Source organism: Sitophilus oryzae, unplaced genomic scaffold (assembly GCF_002938485.1).
Source record: "Sitophilus oryzae breed Bouriz unplaced genomic scaffold, Soryzae_2.0 scaffold_1660_pilon_pilon, whole genome shotgun sequence".
NCBI lineage: Eukaryota > Metazoa > Arthropoda > Insecta > Coleoptera > Curculionidae > Sitophilus > Sitophilus oryzae.
This window is the reverse complement of record NW_022146348.1, coordinates 58,372-74,660: the sequence shown is the minus strand read 5'-3', so window position 1 is coordinate 74,660 and position 16,289 is coordinate 58,372. Positions and strand designations below refer to the sequence as shown.

The following is a 16,289-nucleotide window of genomic DNA, read 5'->3' as shown; positions in this document are numbered from 1 at the left end:
ATTAGCGATGGGAACTATCGAATGAATTAGACTATCGAATGGTTAATGAATGAATGATTTCAACTATCGAATGGTTTTATTCGAATAAAATCATTCATTCATTTGTATACTAAAGCATATGTGACAACCTCGCCGTGCGACTAAATGACTATCGTTGAGCCACGACTATCGAATGCTTTTGATAAATGAAATTTAGTATTCGTTTGATTTTTGTATGCGTCAGTGCATTATTAGTTCTTCCAAATTTTTATAACTTCGCCGTATAAATACCGTGCTATTTTTGCGTTTATTAAAATAGTTAAAATACTAAAATAGTAGTTATTTTTTAATTTTATTTATTGACGATTGTGTGCATGTGCAGGTGGTCATAATTTTTCCGAAAATTTGTGTGGTTTTCCGTAGTCCGATATTTCAATTATTTAATTTTATATGGTATATGGTCTATTTTTTAATGGGAAATTTTGAGAAGTAACAATTTTTAAGAGAGATGAGATGAACTTATTAATTAATTTTAAAATACATATTTGTATTTTAGATGTTTTAATAATATGAATTAGTTGAACTTAATAATCATATTTAAGTAATGTGGTTAAGTAAATGGGGTTATCGAACTCAAACTATGGGGTGAGAAAATTAAAATGAAAGTTTTACACGTGCCAATTTAAAAAAAAAGTTAACGATGTTTGTATTTTGTTTATGCTAATTCTCTTACATGTAGTTTTTTATGAAGAAATATTTCATTTATTTTTTAAAGTAAATGCCAGTAAAAGTAAATATAATTTTTAAATAGTAATATAAAGCATCTAATATAAATAATTTTGATTTCTAATTTTTTATTTATATTTTCCTTCCATTACACTGCATGCTTAGAAAATTAATAAATGTTTATATTTCATGATTTTAAAATTTCTTGTTAATATAACAAATTAGTTCTGTAATTATTATTATTTAATAACCAACGTTGCCACACACAAAAAATTTAGAGACTATATTATTTTTAAATAGGATCTAATATAAATAATTTTGACATCTAATTTGTTGTTTATATTTTGCTACTACTTAAAAAAAATATTTATATTAAATGATTTTAAATTTTGTTGCTAATAGGTATAACAAATTATTACTGTTATTATTATTTATTAAACCAGTCTTTGCTTAAAAACATTAAAAATAATTTTCCTACATCCAAAATAACAAGTATTATTGCAGTGTAACAACAGAATATTAATAAAAAAAATGCAGAATATATAGACATACTATCCCTAACTAACTAAAGCTAAACAATAATATTCTTTGCTAATACCAACTAATACCAAAATATGGCAACAGGGCCCTTCATAATGTATTTTCTGTGTAAATACTAGCACCTCAATAAAAAAAAATGTGTCCTTATCTATATCTGACTCCGCAAAAAATCAAAGATGCCGGCTTCTTTCATAGCATTGCCACCGACCGCTGTCGGGTTTTTCAGAAAGCTTTACGTCGCGTCGCCGTCGCGTCGCCGTCTACGTCGCGTCGCCGGGCGACAACTAAAATTCAGTTAATATTTTATTATAATCGATCCTGACGAATAAATGAATTTCATAAATGAATGAATTTTATAAATGAATGGTTTGTGCTGCCGAATTACTAGAATACAATATTTCAAGGCAGATGACGGATCTATTCGATAATTTTTATTCGAATAGTTTTCAACGAATGTTTTCTTACTAACTATCGAATTATTCGAATGAATTGCAACTATCGAATGTTTCGATAGTATTCATTCGATAGTTCCCACTACTAATATTAATACAGTATAAAAATTGTTTAATAAAAACCATACCTTGATGATGAATGGGTACTACTTATTGGCGATGAAGGAACACTATCAACATTTTCTGCATTTTCCAAACTTGCAAATCCAAAAGATATTGGCCCCGAACTCCTACCAATATTAATGCGGTTCGAATTAAGTCGGCCAGCTTCTGCTCTATCATTGGCTAGTTGCTGTCCTGAATGGAGAAGTTTTGTCCTTTCCATATAATCAACATGTGTTTTGAATAACTCAGTATATCTAAAATAAAGTGGTCGGATTTCAGTCTGTGGTGCGCGACTTGGCAATCTTTAATCATACAGGGTGGCCCATCGAAAACGTTCCGCATCCGTAAGACATAACGGCCAGGGTAATTTTTTTTTCAGAAAATCCAAAAACACGTTAATTTTGTTTGTGAGGGGGACAACTTTTGCCCCAAAAATTATTGCAAAATTTTCAACCCTCTAAACCCCCGCTTAGAGGGTTGAAAATTCATCCCCCAATTTTTTTCAAATGAGAAGGGGGGTCAAGTGGTACCTATACTCTATACTTTCCCGCTTCGTTTTTGAAAATCGGTCGAGTCATTTACTACGTTTATTTCGAAGGTTCAATCCGGATGGAAACTCAAGCGGCTTGATAAATCCCACGTTAATCCTCGAAATAAACGATCGAGATTAATTGTTCAAGCGGCTTAGAAAAATTAATCCAATCCCAACAATTTAAGAGGATTGGCTTAAGGTAAGCCGCTTCAAATTTACGAAATAAACGTTTTAACCCATTTTTAATCCGGATCCAGCTTTTGTGCTTAACTTCATTCACATTTAAACTGTCATAATTGTCAAAATCAGCTGTGAAGCTAGAAATGCTGGAAAATTTGTTTTGTTTACATACAGTTTGTTTTGCTTTTTAATAATTTATTATTCGGGGTCATGAAACTTAGTAAAAAGGAAATTGCAATAATTTCTGCCATGTACTTTATGTGTGCTAGCAGCATTGTTTTAAATGCAACCCTGATACTAATGGAATGGAAACGAAGAAAACGTGAAAGAAATTGGTAAGTTATGGAATTTTAAAGTTTGGTTCTTGCAAATTAATTTTTATAATTATTGGAAAAGCATGAAGATGCAACTGCTTACTCACCAGCTATTGGTGAACAAGGCACTTATAGAAAATTTAAAGAAACGGAAACGTTCAAAGAATAAAAAACGAAGCTATGAATGGTGGGAAAATATTGTAAAGAAGGAATTTTCTGAAAAAGATTGGTTGGAAAATTTTCGCGTGGGAAAAGACTCATTTAGATTTATTGTGGAAGAGCTGAAAGAGGAACTAAAGCCAAAGGAGAATTTTTTAAATAATGCTAGGATCATTTCATGTGTCGAAAAGAAAGTTGCAGTGGCCTTATTTTATTTGGCAAGTGTTTGTGAATACCGAGTTGTAGGTCATACTTTTGGAATTCACAAGTCCACTGTACATAACATTGTCCATGAATTTGTAAATGTAGGGATTAAAGTTTTGCTTCCACAGTATATCAAAATACCATCTGAAGCAGAAGCTATTGAAATTGCATCATATTTTGAACGATCTACACATCTCCCTAATATCATTGGCGCAATAGATGAAACACACATTCCAGTAAGGCCTCCTACAGAAGGTCATAGAGACTTTATTAATAGAAAAGGCTGGGCTTCCATTATTCTTCAAGGAGTGGTAGATTCAAAGTACCGATTCTGGAACATATGTATTAAAAATCCTGGATCAACACATGACGCTTCAGTTCTAGCTGGGTCTGCCAAAGGTAAGTACCTACCTATAGGTGTAAAAAAATCTGTAACTCTTACTTATTTAATATATAAATATATATATACTTATGTAATACTATTTTTTTCAGGGTTCAATTGATTTAGGAGGAATACCAATCCCCTATGTGATTTTAGGTGATCCTGCATACCCACTGCTTCCCTGGCTAATGAAGCCATATGCAAATCGTGGAATAACACCTGAACAAGATTCTTACAACGTTTATACAAGTGCTGGAAGGGTGGTTGTAGAGAATGCTTTTGGTAGACTGAAGGCTCGCTGGAGGAGGCTACTAAAACAATGTGATATGAATTACAAATTTATACCTAAGTTAGTGGCAGCATGCTGCACTCTTCATAACATTGCAGAAACAAGAAAGTGTCACTTTATTCATAATTGGATAGAAGAAGTTGAAAAGGCAGATATTATTTTGCCCCAACCATTCTTGGGAAGACCTACAAGCGTTAGAGATTCATATGAAGCACATAATTTAAGAGAACATTTGTGTAGTTACCTTAGTAATACAGTTCCTTTAAGGGCATCTAGGCAAGTAATATAATTTAAATTTTTAAGTAAATTCTAGCTGAGCTGAGGCCTATTTTTTTTTCATTTTTTATTAAAATTTTGTAGGTATATTATATATAATTATACTTTTTTATGTTGTATGCATTTGAATAGTTATTTACGTATCAAGAGTACTATAGATGATTTTGTTCCGAGGGCGACATTCTTACAAAGCTGAGGGCCTCTGGCCCGAGGGTATATATATATATATATATATATATATATATATATATATATATATATATATATATATATATATATATATATACAATGTATATACAATATATATGGCATAAAAGATAATTTATGGCCCGCAAACCAAGTTGTTAATAAAATTAAAGGCATAACTTTATTATGAGAAAAAGTAATATACATATGTATCTATTAATGAATGGCTTATTTCCTTTTTTTCCTTTTATCATCCTCAGACTCATCGGAAGATGAAGAATAATATCTCTTCCTTTTTTTCTTGAATAGTTCACCTATCCCCTCAATAAAGTCTCTGGTCATTTGTTTCAAGAGATGCGATTGACCATTTAAAAGTTTTTCAATAAATTGGTCATCTTTTTCTTCTTTTTCTGCAATTTTTGCTAGACAAACTTGTACGGAATCTTTAAGCTCCATCAAAACAGCAGTTGGGTTTCTTGATAATGGAGTAACACTATGACTCTTTGACTTTCTAAAGTCTGAGGCTACTTTAGGTGTAGCATTGGATGTTGATGCTTCACCTTCTGGTAACGCAGCTGGAAGAGGTGATAGGTACCCATCACTTGACACTTCATAAACTCCTGATGGTACTTCAGAGTCAGAATTTTCAGCTCCGTCTTCAGTATTCTCCTCTCGATTCGACTGCTCCATTGTCTCCGAGATGTTCTGGTTTGTCAACTGGCTTTCTTCCTGTGAAGCAGAAACATCTTCATCAGTCCCTTGTTCAGTTAGGGAGGTGTCTACCCCTTCCATAGTCACTGATGGACGATCTCCCAAAAGCTCATCCAACAATTCAAAATGAGGGCAATATCTGGGATCAACTCCGCTTTGATCGTTACGTTTTTTGGCTTTGTAATACTCAGCTATAAAAAAAACACTCTTAAATCCTAACGCTTATGACTGCTAAACAATTTCCATTTTAAATAAATAAGACTTGCCTTTCAGATTTTTGAATTTAGTCCTCATCATCGTTGCATCCTTATTATACCCCTCCTTTTGCATTTCTTTTTCCAGGGCTTTATACACTTCTGCTGCTTTAAATCTTTTCCCATCCAATAATTTTAATATTTTTTTTTCTTTCAATAGTTCAAGGAAAAAAATGGTTTCTTCCTCGCTCCAAACATTTCTATTTCTTTTTTTTTTCCATGAAAATACTAAATTATATATTAAAAAAGACACAAACGTTAAAATTTTGTCTCAAACCACTCAAACACTCTCTTGAAATTTGAAAACAAAACAAGAAACGAAATAATAATAAAGTGAGGTTAGATATCGCTCGTGCTAATCCTCTATTCCTCGAAATAAACACCTAAGATTAAAGATTAAAAATTCGAGCCGCTCGAGTTTCTGTCCGGATCGAACCTTCGAAATAAACGTAGTAATTGAGAAAATATGAAGGATTGAAATTTGAAAACTATAAAATAATAAATTCTTCGACCAATTTGCTGTTTTTTCTTATTATTTCTAGATGTTTACGCATTTTTTCATTTGCCACAAGGTTGAACGATCAGGTGCGGTAGTTGCTAGATAGCTGTTCTGTGACTTATGCGTTGAAGTTCTTCTCAATATCGTTAAACTTTTTAGCAATTATGGTGTACTCACTTGCAGAAAAAGTGGAAATAATCGAACTTTATTTTAAAAATAATGAATGTGGCAATCGGGTTGCGCAGATATTCAATGAACGCCATCCTGACAAACGCCTTTATAAAAAATGTCTATACCTATGTGGCGGATTCATCTATCCAAAAAAATCCTTATGGGTTTTTCGCCACTGCACTGCAAGAAAAATCTACAAAATAAAATAGTTATTTTTTGTAAACACTTCTGCGTTAAACCTAAACGGACGCTGCTTGTCAGAAGTTGTGTTTACAGTAATAAAAATTTGCCTAACAAAGAAAAAAATGCTTAACGTTTCGGAAAGTTTTCTCTTTCCGTCGTCGGAAGCAAAAAAATATAAAGAATCGGGAAAAAAACTATTTATACTATCTAAATGCAACTATTCGAGAACACTTTACTTTTTAAAACAGATACGTCTACAAGCATAGATAAAAGACTTATACTATTAAATAGATAGGCAACTTATAATACATTTCAATTTTATTATACAAGGACGCCTCTGGTAGACGAGGAAGAAATACTAATGGAAGAGAGGGGTGCGGGGAAAGGGGGTTGTTTTAGTTAATTTAAAATAAATTTAGACATACATGTAAGAACACTTTGTGTGCTTTTAATTAGGTCGAACATGTTATAAACGATAAATCAACTGAATTAAAAGCATACAAAGTGTTCTTATATGTCGGATATTAATTAAAAAATATATTAAAAAGACTAGAAATAGTATATATTAAGTTGTTACAGTTATAATTTAATCTTTGGCGGTTTTCAGCAAATAGCAGGCAGTTTTACATAATTTTCCTCCCTTTGAACTGAATTGGAAACGGCTATATAATTTTGGTGTAGGCAAGATTCCCAGTTTGTTTCCGTTTGAGACCTGAAATAATAAAAACAAATTAAATCAGATGTAATCATCTACTGATCATGCTAATATAAAACGCGCGTCCTTAATTCCTTACATGCACCGTAAAAAACATTAAATAACTGCTCTGCAAGTAGCATTTATTAGCAGTACTAATTTAAAAAATCTATAACTGTAAGTAGATATGTTTAATTTACTTACCACTGTATCCTTCGGAAACCAGGTGTACAACAATTAAACTCCATGATAAAAAATAATTAAGAGTCTATACAAAACACAAATTGTCCCAACATTTTAAAAAAACATTGTCTAAAACAGAATACTGGCAAAAAATCTGAAGGAATTTAATTTTACAATAATTCGACAAATCAAAACGAAATCCAAACGAAATCAAACCGTAAAATCACAACAAAAGCGTCTCTGAGTGACAGTTAAAAAATCAAATTTTATTATTGTCACATATTGACATTTGCATTGTTAATATTGACAGTTTTAATATTTTGCGCCTCTGCATCTTGGAGGAAAAACTATTTTTAATGAACTGTCATTTCCATTTAAGTTTCCCAGCCATGTCTACAAGAAATCGTTGACGTTCTGTTAAAATGACATTATATTAAGTTAAACTTCAAAATTAACAATTACTACCTGATAACAATTACTTAATAAGGTACAACCAAAAAGCCCAAACTTTCTGTATGATTATTTTTAAATTTTACGTATGTTATGTTTATTTATGTAATGTTCTTTAAAATCAAAGAAGCGATTGCCATACATTACTAACATCTACAGATGCATGAGCAATACATTTATTTTGATTAGATTGAATTAAAAAAGCCTCTTTTATTTTTCTTTTAGAGGCTATCGCTTCTTTCATTATAATTTTGGCGTTATTAAAATTTATTCTGTGCCCTGTGTCCCATGAATGCTGACAAATCTTAGATTTGTGAAAATCTCCCTTTCTTAAATAATCTTTATGTTCTTTAATTCTAACATTTAAGGGTCTAGATGTTTCACCAATGTAAAATTTATCGCATTCACAGGGTATTTGGTATATTACATTTTTTGTTTGTTGTTCTGTATTCATTGGTTTAGTATGTGATAAAATTGATCTAAGTGTATTTTGTGTTTTGAAAGATGTTTGTATGTTATATTGTTTTCCTATCCTTCTTATTTTTTCCGAAACGCCTCGTATGTATGGAATTGTAAGTTGTATATATTGTGTATTGTTATCTTTGTGTCTATGATTTGGGGTTTGTATTTCGTTTAATGTTTTGTCAATAAAATATGGTGGATAGTCTAAAAGAAAAATAAAAGAGGCTTTTTTAATTCAATCTAATCAAAATAAATGTATTGCTCATGCATCTGTAGATGTTAGTAATGTATGGCAATCGCTTCTTTGATTTTAAAGAACATAACATAAATAAACATAACATACGTAAAATTTAAAAATAATCATACAGAAAGTTTGGGTTTTTTGGTTTTACCTTATTAAGTAATTATCATAGATAAATGCAACAAGTTTAGATTGGAAAGCCAGTAAAAATTTTAGGTGGCGAAATTATTTTGGGTCGCGACCGTTATACGCGATCTGGCGCTGCTATAGCGGTCGCTAAGAACAACGGCAAACAAAAACAGAAATAATTTTCTCTTGTCAAAGTCAGAATCTTCAAAAATCATAATAATCTTTCAACATCCATACCGCTCTCATTAAAGAAATTCCGAAAAGTGTTTATAGCGTCTAATTTCAAAGTAATAATTGCTATCTCGTGAGTTTAATTCAAGTTTTATTTACTCCAACCGGTGATAATTGTGAAAAAGTGGCATTAAAAACTTAAAAAGCTGTGCTGTGAACTGCAAAAACCACATCGTGGATCGTGGCATAACGTCGGTTTCCAATGTTTCATAGGTATTTCATGCATGCGTCCTTATATAAAATAAAGTTTCTTGTATGCAACACAATGTCTTTTATTTATAAAATTAAACAAAAATAATAATAAATTTGAATAAACAATATTTGGCGATATAATTCCGGAAAAAGCCGAACCGCTCCGAAATTTTCAAAAGTTTTGGGTCGCGACCGTTGCAAGAATAGCGCCAAATAGTGTTTACATAGTCCTTATGGGCACTTTCCAATCTAAACTTGTTGCATTTATCTATGGTAATTATCAGGTAGTAATTGTTAATTTTGAAGTTTAACTTAATATAATGTCATTTTAACAGAACGTCAACGATTTCTTGTAGACGTATCTGTTTCAAAAAGTAAAGTGTTCTCGAATAGTTCAATTTAAATATTTTAAATAGTTTTTTTCTTGATTCTTTATATTTTTTTGCTTCCGACGACGGAAAGAGAAAACTTTCCGAAACGTTAAGCATTTTTTTCTTTGTTAGGCAAATTTTTATTACTGTAAACACAACTTCTGACAAGCAGCGTCCGTTTAGGTTTAACGCAGAAGTGTTTACAAAAAATAACTATTTTATTTTGTTAGTTTTTCTTGCAGTGCAGTGGCGAAAAACCCATAAGGATTTTTTTGGATAAACACCTTTATGGCAAAATTGTACGCGAGTTAGTAGCAAAATTTCACGTAACTGGTTCCATTTAAAGAAAATGATCTGAGGCCGGCCTGAAAGTGTCCAAAGGATATTAAAAAAGTTCCACCCGTACAAAATTCAGTTGGTACAAGAACTCAACGAAGACGATTTTGATCGTTGCTTGCAATTTTGTGAAGCTATGAGTGAACGAGTGGCGAATGATAATAATTTCCTATTTAATGTGTGTTTTTTCGGACGAGTGTACTTTCGGGACGAGGGACAACCCCAGGGTTTTTCACGAGGTGTACAGGGTGGACCATTTTGGTTGTTTCTATAGGGTATCTAGAAAACCGTGAGAAATATTCAAATTTTGATACTGCAGTCTCGGGTTCTTTTTTTGAAAAAATTACAATGGCGCAAACGGATCGTGGCTATCTTGATCGGTTTCGAAGCTACAGGGGGATTCTCAAATTTTGTACTTTTTGAAGATGTTCGATAGTTTGTTTATTTCAGCAACCACGGAAAAATTAATTATACATTCTAAAGGTACTTTTCTGTGTAGAATGCAGTGGCGTAGTCAAACTTTTTTCGAAAAAATATTTTAACTATATTAACTATATTTATGTTTTTTTTTTAAATAGAACCCCCTGTATATTTTTAAATTTTCTTATTCAGCTTAGCATGGGCTTCTCGAAAATATATAACACTTTCTATTTATTTTCACTATTAACCTCAATATTTCAAATTTTCCATAAAATATCCACTTAGTAGATAGTATGCCGCGCCGAGTAACAAAGTAAACGGTTTTCATGGTGATCGGAACATACCTTTGATGGATGCGGAACATTTCATTTCAACAGACTGAAGTGTGTGTATTTTAAATAATGAAAAAATGAGTAAATTTGAAAATTTTGAGAAATATAATATGTTAGAATGTTATATTGCGTCTAACAAACTATTATTGATTTTGATTTTCTTCATCTTCTTTCTGATAATTTTTCGGACGCGGTTTTTGAAAAGATCCAAAATTGATTAAACTATCTTCTACCCTTTTAAAAATAGCTGGGTTTGGTTGCTCGCGCTCTGGATGCCGCTCAAAATATAAATCAGCTACCATTTGCTTATGTTTGAGTGAATTGTTGAGTTGAATGAGTTTGACTCTGTCTACTCATGCAAAAATCTCATGTCATTGGTACATCTACCTGGGCTTTTTGAAATGCTGGTTCCATTATGCGTATAAACACTTATTTATTTAAGCTATCGTAAAAAAGGACGAGAAACGGTTTTAGAGTACTTAGTCGTGCCGACCGACGTGGCTGGTTATCGCTGTGATGACGTTAAATCAATAGAAAAGCGTTTAGCCGCGTGCGTTAAAATTTGAACTTTAATCGTGTTTTTTTTTAAATATTATTGCATGTATTTAAATTTTTCCTTTAGTATGTTGTTATATATTAGGTTTTTTATGCATTTATCTAAAAAAATATATATGTTACAATTTTTGCAACCTCCCTATTGACTAGGCATTCGTTGAATATATCACATTTGCAAGCACTCCCCCTAATTCAGAAATGCTATATGGAACATTGAAAATAGAACACCCACTAAATATTATTTAATTTTAATGAATGTTTGTAAGCATGTTTATTATTGTATGGATAAGAAATGATTATAATTTGAACGCCGTCAACACACTAGTTTTTGTGCTATACATGTTTTTGTTAAAATTCCAGTCATCCAATACAGACCTGGCTTTCGCACAATTTGTTACTTATTCTGCTACAGAGTAGTTTCAGGTATTTTTCTGAGTTTATTATAATGCCTAGAATACGTAAACGTGCCAATTTTAGACAACTCAGTGATTTTGATAGGGGTCGGATTGTAGGTTTGCGGGAGGCAGGATTATCATTTCGAGAGATTGCTGATAGGGTCCATAGAAGTGTTTGCACTGTTGCCAATTGTTGTAGAGCTTACTTTCAATAACACCGTGAACATCGTGCCAGAGGTACAGGGCGTCTAAGATTAACCACTGAGGGTCAAGATCACCGTTTAAGGCAACTAGCTATCAGAGACCATTCGGCCACTTCCCGAGCAATTGCTAACCAATGGTTTACGGAACACGGAAGACTCATCACGATGCGAACTGTTTACCGACGAATACGGTCTTTTGGGCTGTTTTCTTTTCGGCCTCATTGGGTTTTACCATTGACCCCTGAACATCGAGGACAACGTCTAGAGTGGTGCAGAGCCCGACAAGAATGGGGCGCAGAATGGAATGCTATCGTTTTTAGTGATGAGTCGCGATTCTGTTTGGGAATGCACGACGGTCGGGCGCGAGTGAGAAGATACCGTGGGGAATGGCGGAATCCACAGTTTTTCATGGAGAGGCATGTAAACCAAGTTCTAGGAGTTATGGTTTGGGGAGCAATCGCATATGGGAGCAGGTCACCTCTAGTATTTGTTCGAGGTAATATGACAGCCCAACGCTATATTGAGGAAATTGTGGAGAAGCTCATCTCTTACCATACTTACGAACGCTCCACGATCCTATATTTCAACAAGATAATGCCCGTCCCCATGTTGCTCGATTAACTGTGAACCGCTTACATAATACCCAAGTTAATCTCCTACCCTGGCCACCAAGATCTCCAGATCTCTCACCAATTGAACATGTATGGAATATCATGGGTAGAAGACTGACAAACTTACCGCATCCTCCTCAGACACTAGAAGCTCTTCGGCATGAAATACAGTTAACATGGGTTGAAATACCGCAAGAAGACATAAATCATCTGATTAGTTCCATGCCCAGACGGCTCAACAAATGTATAGAACATCGAGTTGGTCCAACACATTATTAACAAGGACAAGGTAACGAGCCAATATTTTCACTCCAAATTTTGATCATTTACGCCTTTTGTCAACCTACATTCATGTACAAAAGATTATTAAAATTAAACAATTTTTAGTGGGTATTCTATTTTCAATGTCACTTAGTATATTTTAAAACATGAGGTCATTGTAAATTAATTTAACATTAATGTGCAAAACATCTAGAACATATTTTGGATCTTTAGAACTTCAGCAGAACCGCTGAATTCCTATACAGATAACCAATGCTTCTTACCTCTCATGCAACTTAGAATATTCTTTTTTTAATTCTGTTTCCCGTTCTTCCAATCTACTAGCATGTTCCATAGAATTTTTATGTTTAAGTTCCAACATACGAACAATAGACTCTAGAGCTTCCAATCTTGATGTAAGTTCCTTGCGTTCGCCTTAAGAAATGTAATGAAATTAACAAAAAGCAAATATACAGTGTGACCCACTCAAGACCGGGCACCCTCCATAAAATCTGTGTTTATAGTCCGATTTTGATGATTTTTTTTTCAAATATAAAGTTTCAAAAAATGTACTTTAGGGCTCAATGTCATGTTATTTCACAAAAAAACAAGGCCTACTTAATAAAGTTTTTGTGGTGAAAAATTTGCAAAATCATATTAGCGATTTTTTCAAAAAATTGAGTACACCCCTACATTCGGCATCCCCCCCAAAACAGTTTCTGTACCAAATTTCGTTAAAAATATTAATTATTAATAATTCTGCAGTTAAATTAAATAATTCCCTATTTTTGCCAATTTAACGATGAGTTATCACGTAACCCTTGAAAAAAACAATCCACAACAATGGGTTTTATTAGCTGTCAATTCTTGCAGCGTAGAATTGAATATTAATTTAATAGCACGCAGAAAAGTGTTGTATCAAGAAATATTATTTGCATTATGGAACAATTAAATATTAGGGATAAAATTGAAATTATTCGTTTAGTGGGTGATAACTATCTTCAAGCAGGAGAAGCTGCCAGAGAATTTAACAACAGACATCCCGACAGACCTGCAGTAAGTAGAAGCACGGTTCAACGAATAAATAGAGTTTTTAATGAAACTGGTTGTGTGTCAAAATACTTACTAAAAAACAGAAGGCCGGAACATCGAATAAATAGGCGGAATGAGGAAATATTAGAATATTTTCGTAACAATCCTCGTGCAAGCATTAGAGGCGCCAGTGTTGATTTGGATATACCAAGGGAAAATATTAGGAGATGTTTGCGAACTAATAAAGTTAAACCCTTTAAACCAAAGATTTTACACACTTTGGAAAACGGAGATGATGTTAGACGATTAGAATTCTGCTTATGGGCTCAAGCAGAGTATTTAAATAATAGAAATTTCTTAAAAGAAATTTTATTTAGTGATGAGGCAACATTTAGTACAAACGGAGTAGTATCCTCTCAAAATTCGCGATTCTGGGCAGTCGAAAACCCTGAATGGGTGATCAATACAAGAAGACAGTATTCTCAGAAATTAAATGTGTGGTGTGGCATACTTGATGATAGAATCATTGGTCCATATTTTTTTGAGAGAAATTTGAATAGTCCAACGTTTTTGAATTTTCTGATTAATGACTTTTGGGATGCAATACATAATTTACCATGCCAAACCCGTTTGAATTTAAAATTTCAATTGGACGGATCACCTGTGCATAACGCGGCAGTTGTCAGGGAATGGTTAAATGAAAATTTTGAAAATAAGTGGATAGGTCGAAATAGCCCGCTAATTGAGTGGCCACCGAGATCCCCGGACCTAACACCCCTTGATTTCTTTCTTTGGGGTTTCTTAAAGCAACAAGTTTACAAAGTCTAGACCTCAATCTGTAGATGAATTACGTATTAGAATTACAGAGGCTTCTGCAAATATTACACCACAGCAGCTTAGGAATGTAACTGTTAATCTAAGAAAAAGATGCGACAAATGTATTGAACTGAATGGAGGGCTGGTAGAAGCAACTAGAATTATTTGAATATGTTTAACTTATTATTCGGTTATAGTATTTTTATCATTGTTTGTAATAAAACTCGTTATCGTGGATTGTTTTTCAAAGGGTTACTTGAAACTCATCGTTAAATTGGCAAAAATAGGGAATTATTTAATTTAACTGCAAAATTATTAATAATTAATAATTTTAAACGAAATTTGGTACAGAACTGTTTTGGGGGATGCCGAATGTAGGGGTGTACTAAAATTTTTTGAAAAAAAATCGCTAATATGATTTTGCAAATTTTTCACCACAAAAACTTTATTAAGTAGGCCTTGTTTTTTGTGAAATAACATGACATTGAGCCCTAAAGTACATTTTTTGAAACTTTATATTTGAAAAAAAAATCATCAAAATCGGACTATAAACACAGATTTTATGGAGGGTGCCCGGTCTTGAGTGGGTCACACTGTATATATTTTTTTCAGTTTATTAGGTAAACATTTCTTTGTAAATTTAAGATTTCAATTCAAAATTTCAAAATTAATCTCACACCAGTATCTTTTGTCTATGTCAATCTTATTTACTTACCTTCTGCTGCATCTTCATACTCTAAAAGTTTTTGTTCGGATGCTTTCCTCGCTCCCTTTTCCCTCTCATATTGTGTAACAAGTTGTTCATTATCCTCTCTAAGTAATTCAAGTTCCACATCATGTTCCTTGGATAAAAATTGGTATCAAAACAAACAAAACTATCAATTATATTTTTAGTAACCTGATTTTGTTGATACGCTGCATCCAGACATTCCAGAACGTTTACAAGCAACGGCATTAAAGTTTTTACAACATCCTCATCGTAACGAGCTATCATACGCTCAAATTCTTGATATATACTTCCAGCAAGAGACTGAACTTTCTCGGACATCACAACATGAGAATCTTCGTGTGTTCCATAGACTACTTCTGCACCAATACTCATATTACCACTCGAATGTGACATGTCCATTTTTATGATCTAAATTAATAAACTAGGTAAAATAAGTAGCGATGGGAACTATCGAATGAATTAGACTATCGAATGGTTAATGAATGAATGATTTCAACTATCGAATGGTTTTATTCGAATAAAATCATTCATTCATTTGTATACTAAAGCATATGTGATAACCTCGCTGTGCGACTAAATGGTTATCGTTGAGCCACGACTATCGAATGCTTTTGACAAATGAAATTTAGTATTCGTTTGATTTTTGTATGCGTCAGTGCATTATTAGTTCTTCCAAATTTTTATAACTTCACCGTATAAATACTGTGCTATTTTTGCGTTTACTAAAATAGTTAAAATACTAAAATAGTAGTTATTTTTTAATTTTATTTATTGACGATTGTGTGCATGTGCAGGTGGTCAAAATTTTTCCGAAAAGTTGTGTGGTTTTCCGTAGTCCGATCTTTCAATTATTTAATTTTATATGGTATATGGTCTATTTTTTAATGGGAAATTTTGAGAAGTAGCAATTTTTAAGAGAGATGAGATGAACTTAAATTAATTTTAAAAGTACATATTTGTATTTTAGATGTTTTAATAATATGAATTAGTTGAACTTAATAATCATATTAAAGTAATGTGGTTAAGTAAATGGTTATCGAACTCAAACTATGGGGTGAGAAATTAAAATGAAAGTTTTACACGTGCCAATTTTAAAAAAAAGTTAACGATGTTTGTATTTTGTTTATGCTAATTCTCTTACATGTAGTTTTTTGCGAAGAAATATTTCATTTATTTTTTAAAGTAAATGCCAGTAAAAGTAATATAATTAATTAATATAATTTTTAAATAGAGATATAAAGCACCTAATATAAATAATTTTGATTTCTAATTTTTTATTTATATTTTCGTTCCATTACACTGCATGCTTAGAAAATTAATAAATGTTTATATTTCATGATTTTAAAATTTGTTGTTAATATAACAAATTAGTTCTGTAATTATTATTATTTAACAAACCAACGTTGCCAAAAAATTTAAAGACTATATTATTTTTAAATAGGATCTAATATAAATAATTTTGACATCTAATTTGTTGTTTATATTTTGCTACTACTTAAAAAA

General features: G+C 32.3%; 3 protein-coding genes across 7 annotated transcripts in view; 1 reads left to right on the top strand and 2 right to left on the bottom strand.

Moving 5' to 3' along the window:
- LOC115880932 (JNK-interacting protein 3) overlaps nt 1-16,289 on the bottom strand; it is an 87,633-nt gene that overhangs the window by 62,077 nt on the left and 9,267 nt on the right. For all 4 annotated transcript variants that reach the window (XM_030898264.1, XM_030898266.1, XM_030898262.1 and 1 more), the window contains exons 2-5: nt 14,955-15,194; nt 14,772-14,898; nt 12,493-12,643; nt 1,826-2,056 (exon numbers count right to left, since the gene is read on the bottom strand). In XM_030898264.1, the coding sequence (XP_030754124.1) occupies nt 1,826-2,056; nt 12,493-12,643; nt 14,772-14,898; nt 14,955-15,185 (740 nt within the window). In that variant the 5' untranslated portion in view covers nt 15,186-15,194. The remainder of the gene's footprint in view (nt 1-1,825; nt 2,057-12,492; nt 12,644-14,771; nt 14,899-14,954; nt 15,195-16,289) is intronic.
- LOC115880933 (protein ANTAGONIST OF LIKE HETEROCHROMATIN PROTEIN 1-like) lies at nt 2,377-4,011 on the top strand. Of its 2 annotated transcripts, XM_030898268.1 has the most exons (3): nt 2,377-2,849; nt 2,911-3,262; nt 3,320-4,011. In XM_030898268.1, exons 1-3 carry the CDS (start codon nt 2,725-2,727, stop codon nt 3,692-3,694), a joined length of 852 nt encoding a protein of 283 aa, XP_030754128.1. In that variant the 5' UTR covers nt 2,377-2,724; the 3' UTR covers nt 3,695-4,011. The 2 variants fall into 2 exon arrangements, with proteins under 2 accessions (XP_030754128.1, XP_030754127.1); XM_030898267.1 differs by having other exon boundaries at nt 2,911-4,011.
- Nucleotides 4,409-5,739, bottom strand: LOC115880934 (trihelix transcription factor GT-2-like). The gene is made up of 2 exons (XM_030898269.1): nt 5,302-5,739; nt 4,409-5,226 (listed from the first exon to the last, which is right to left on the bottom strand). The coding sequence occupies exons 1-2, from the start codon at nt 5,363-5,365 to the stop codon at nt 4,553-4,555; spliced, it is 738 nt and encodes a 245-aa protein (XP_030754129.1). The 5' UTR covers nt 5,366-5,739; the 3' UTR covers nt 4,409-4,552.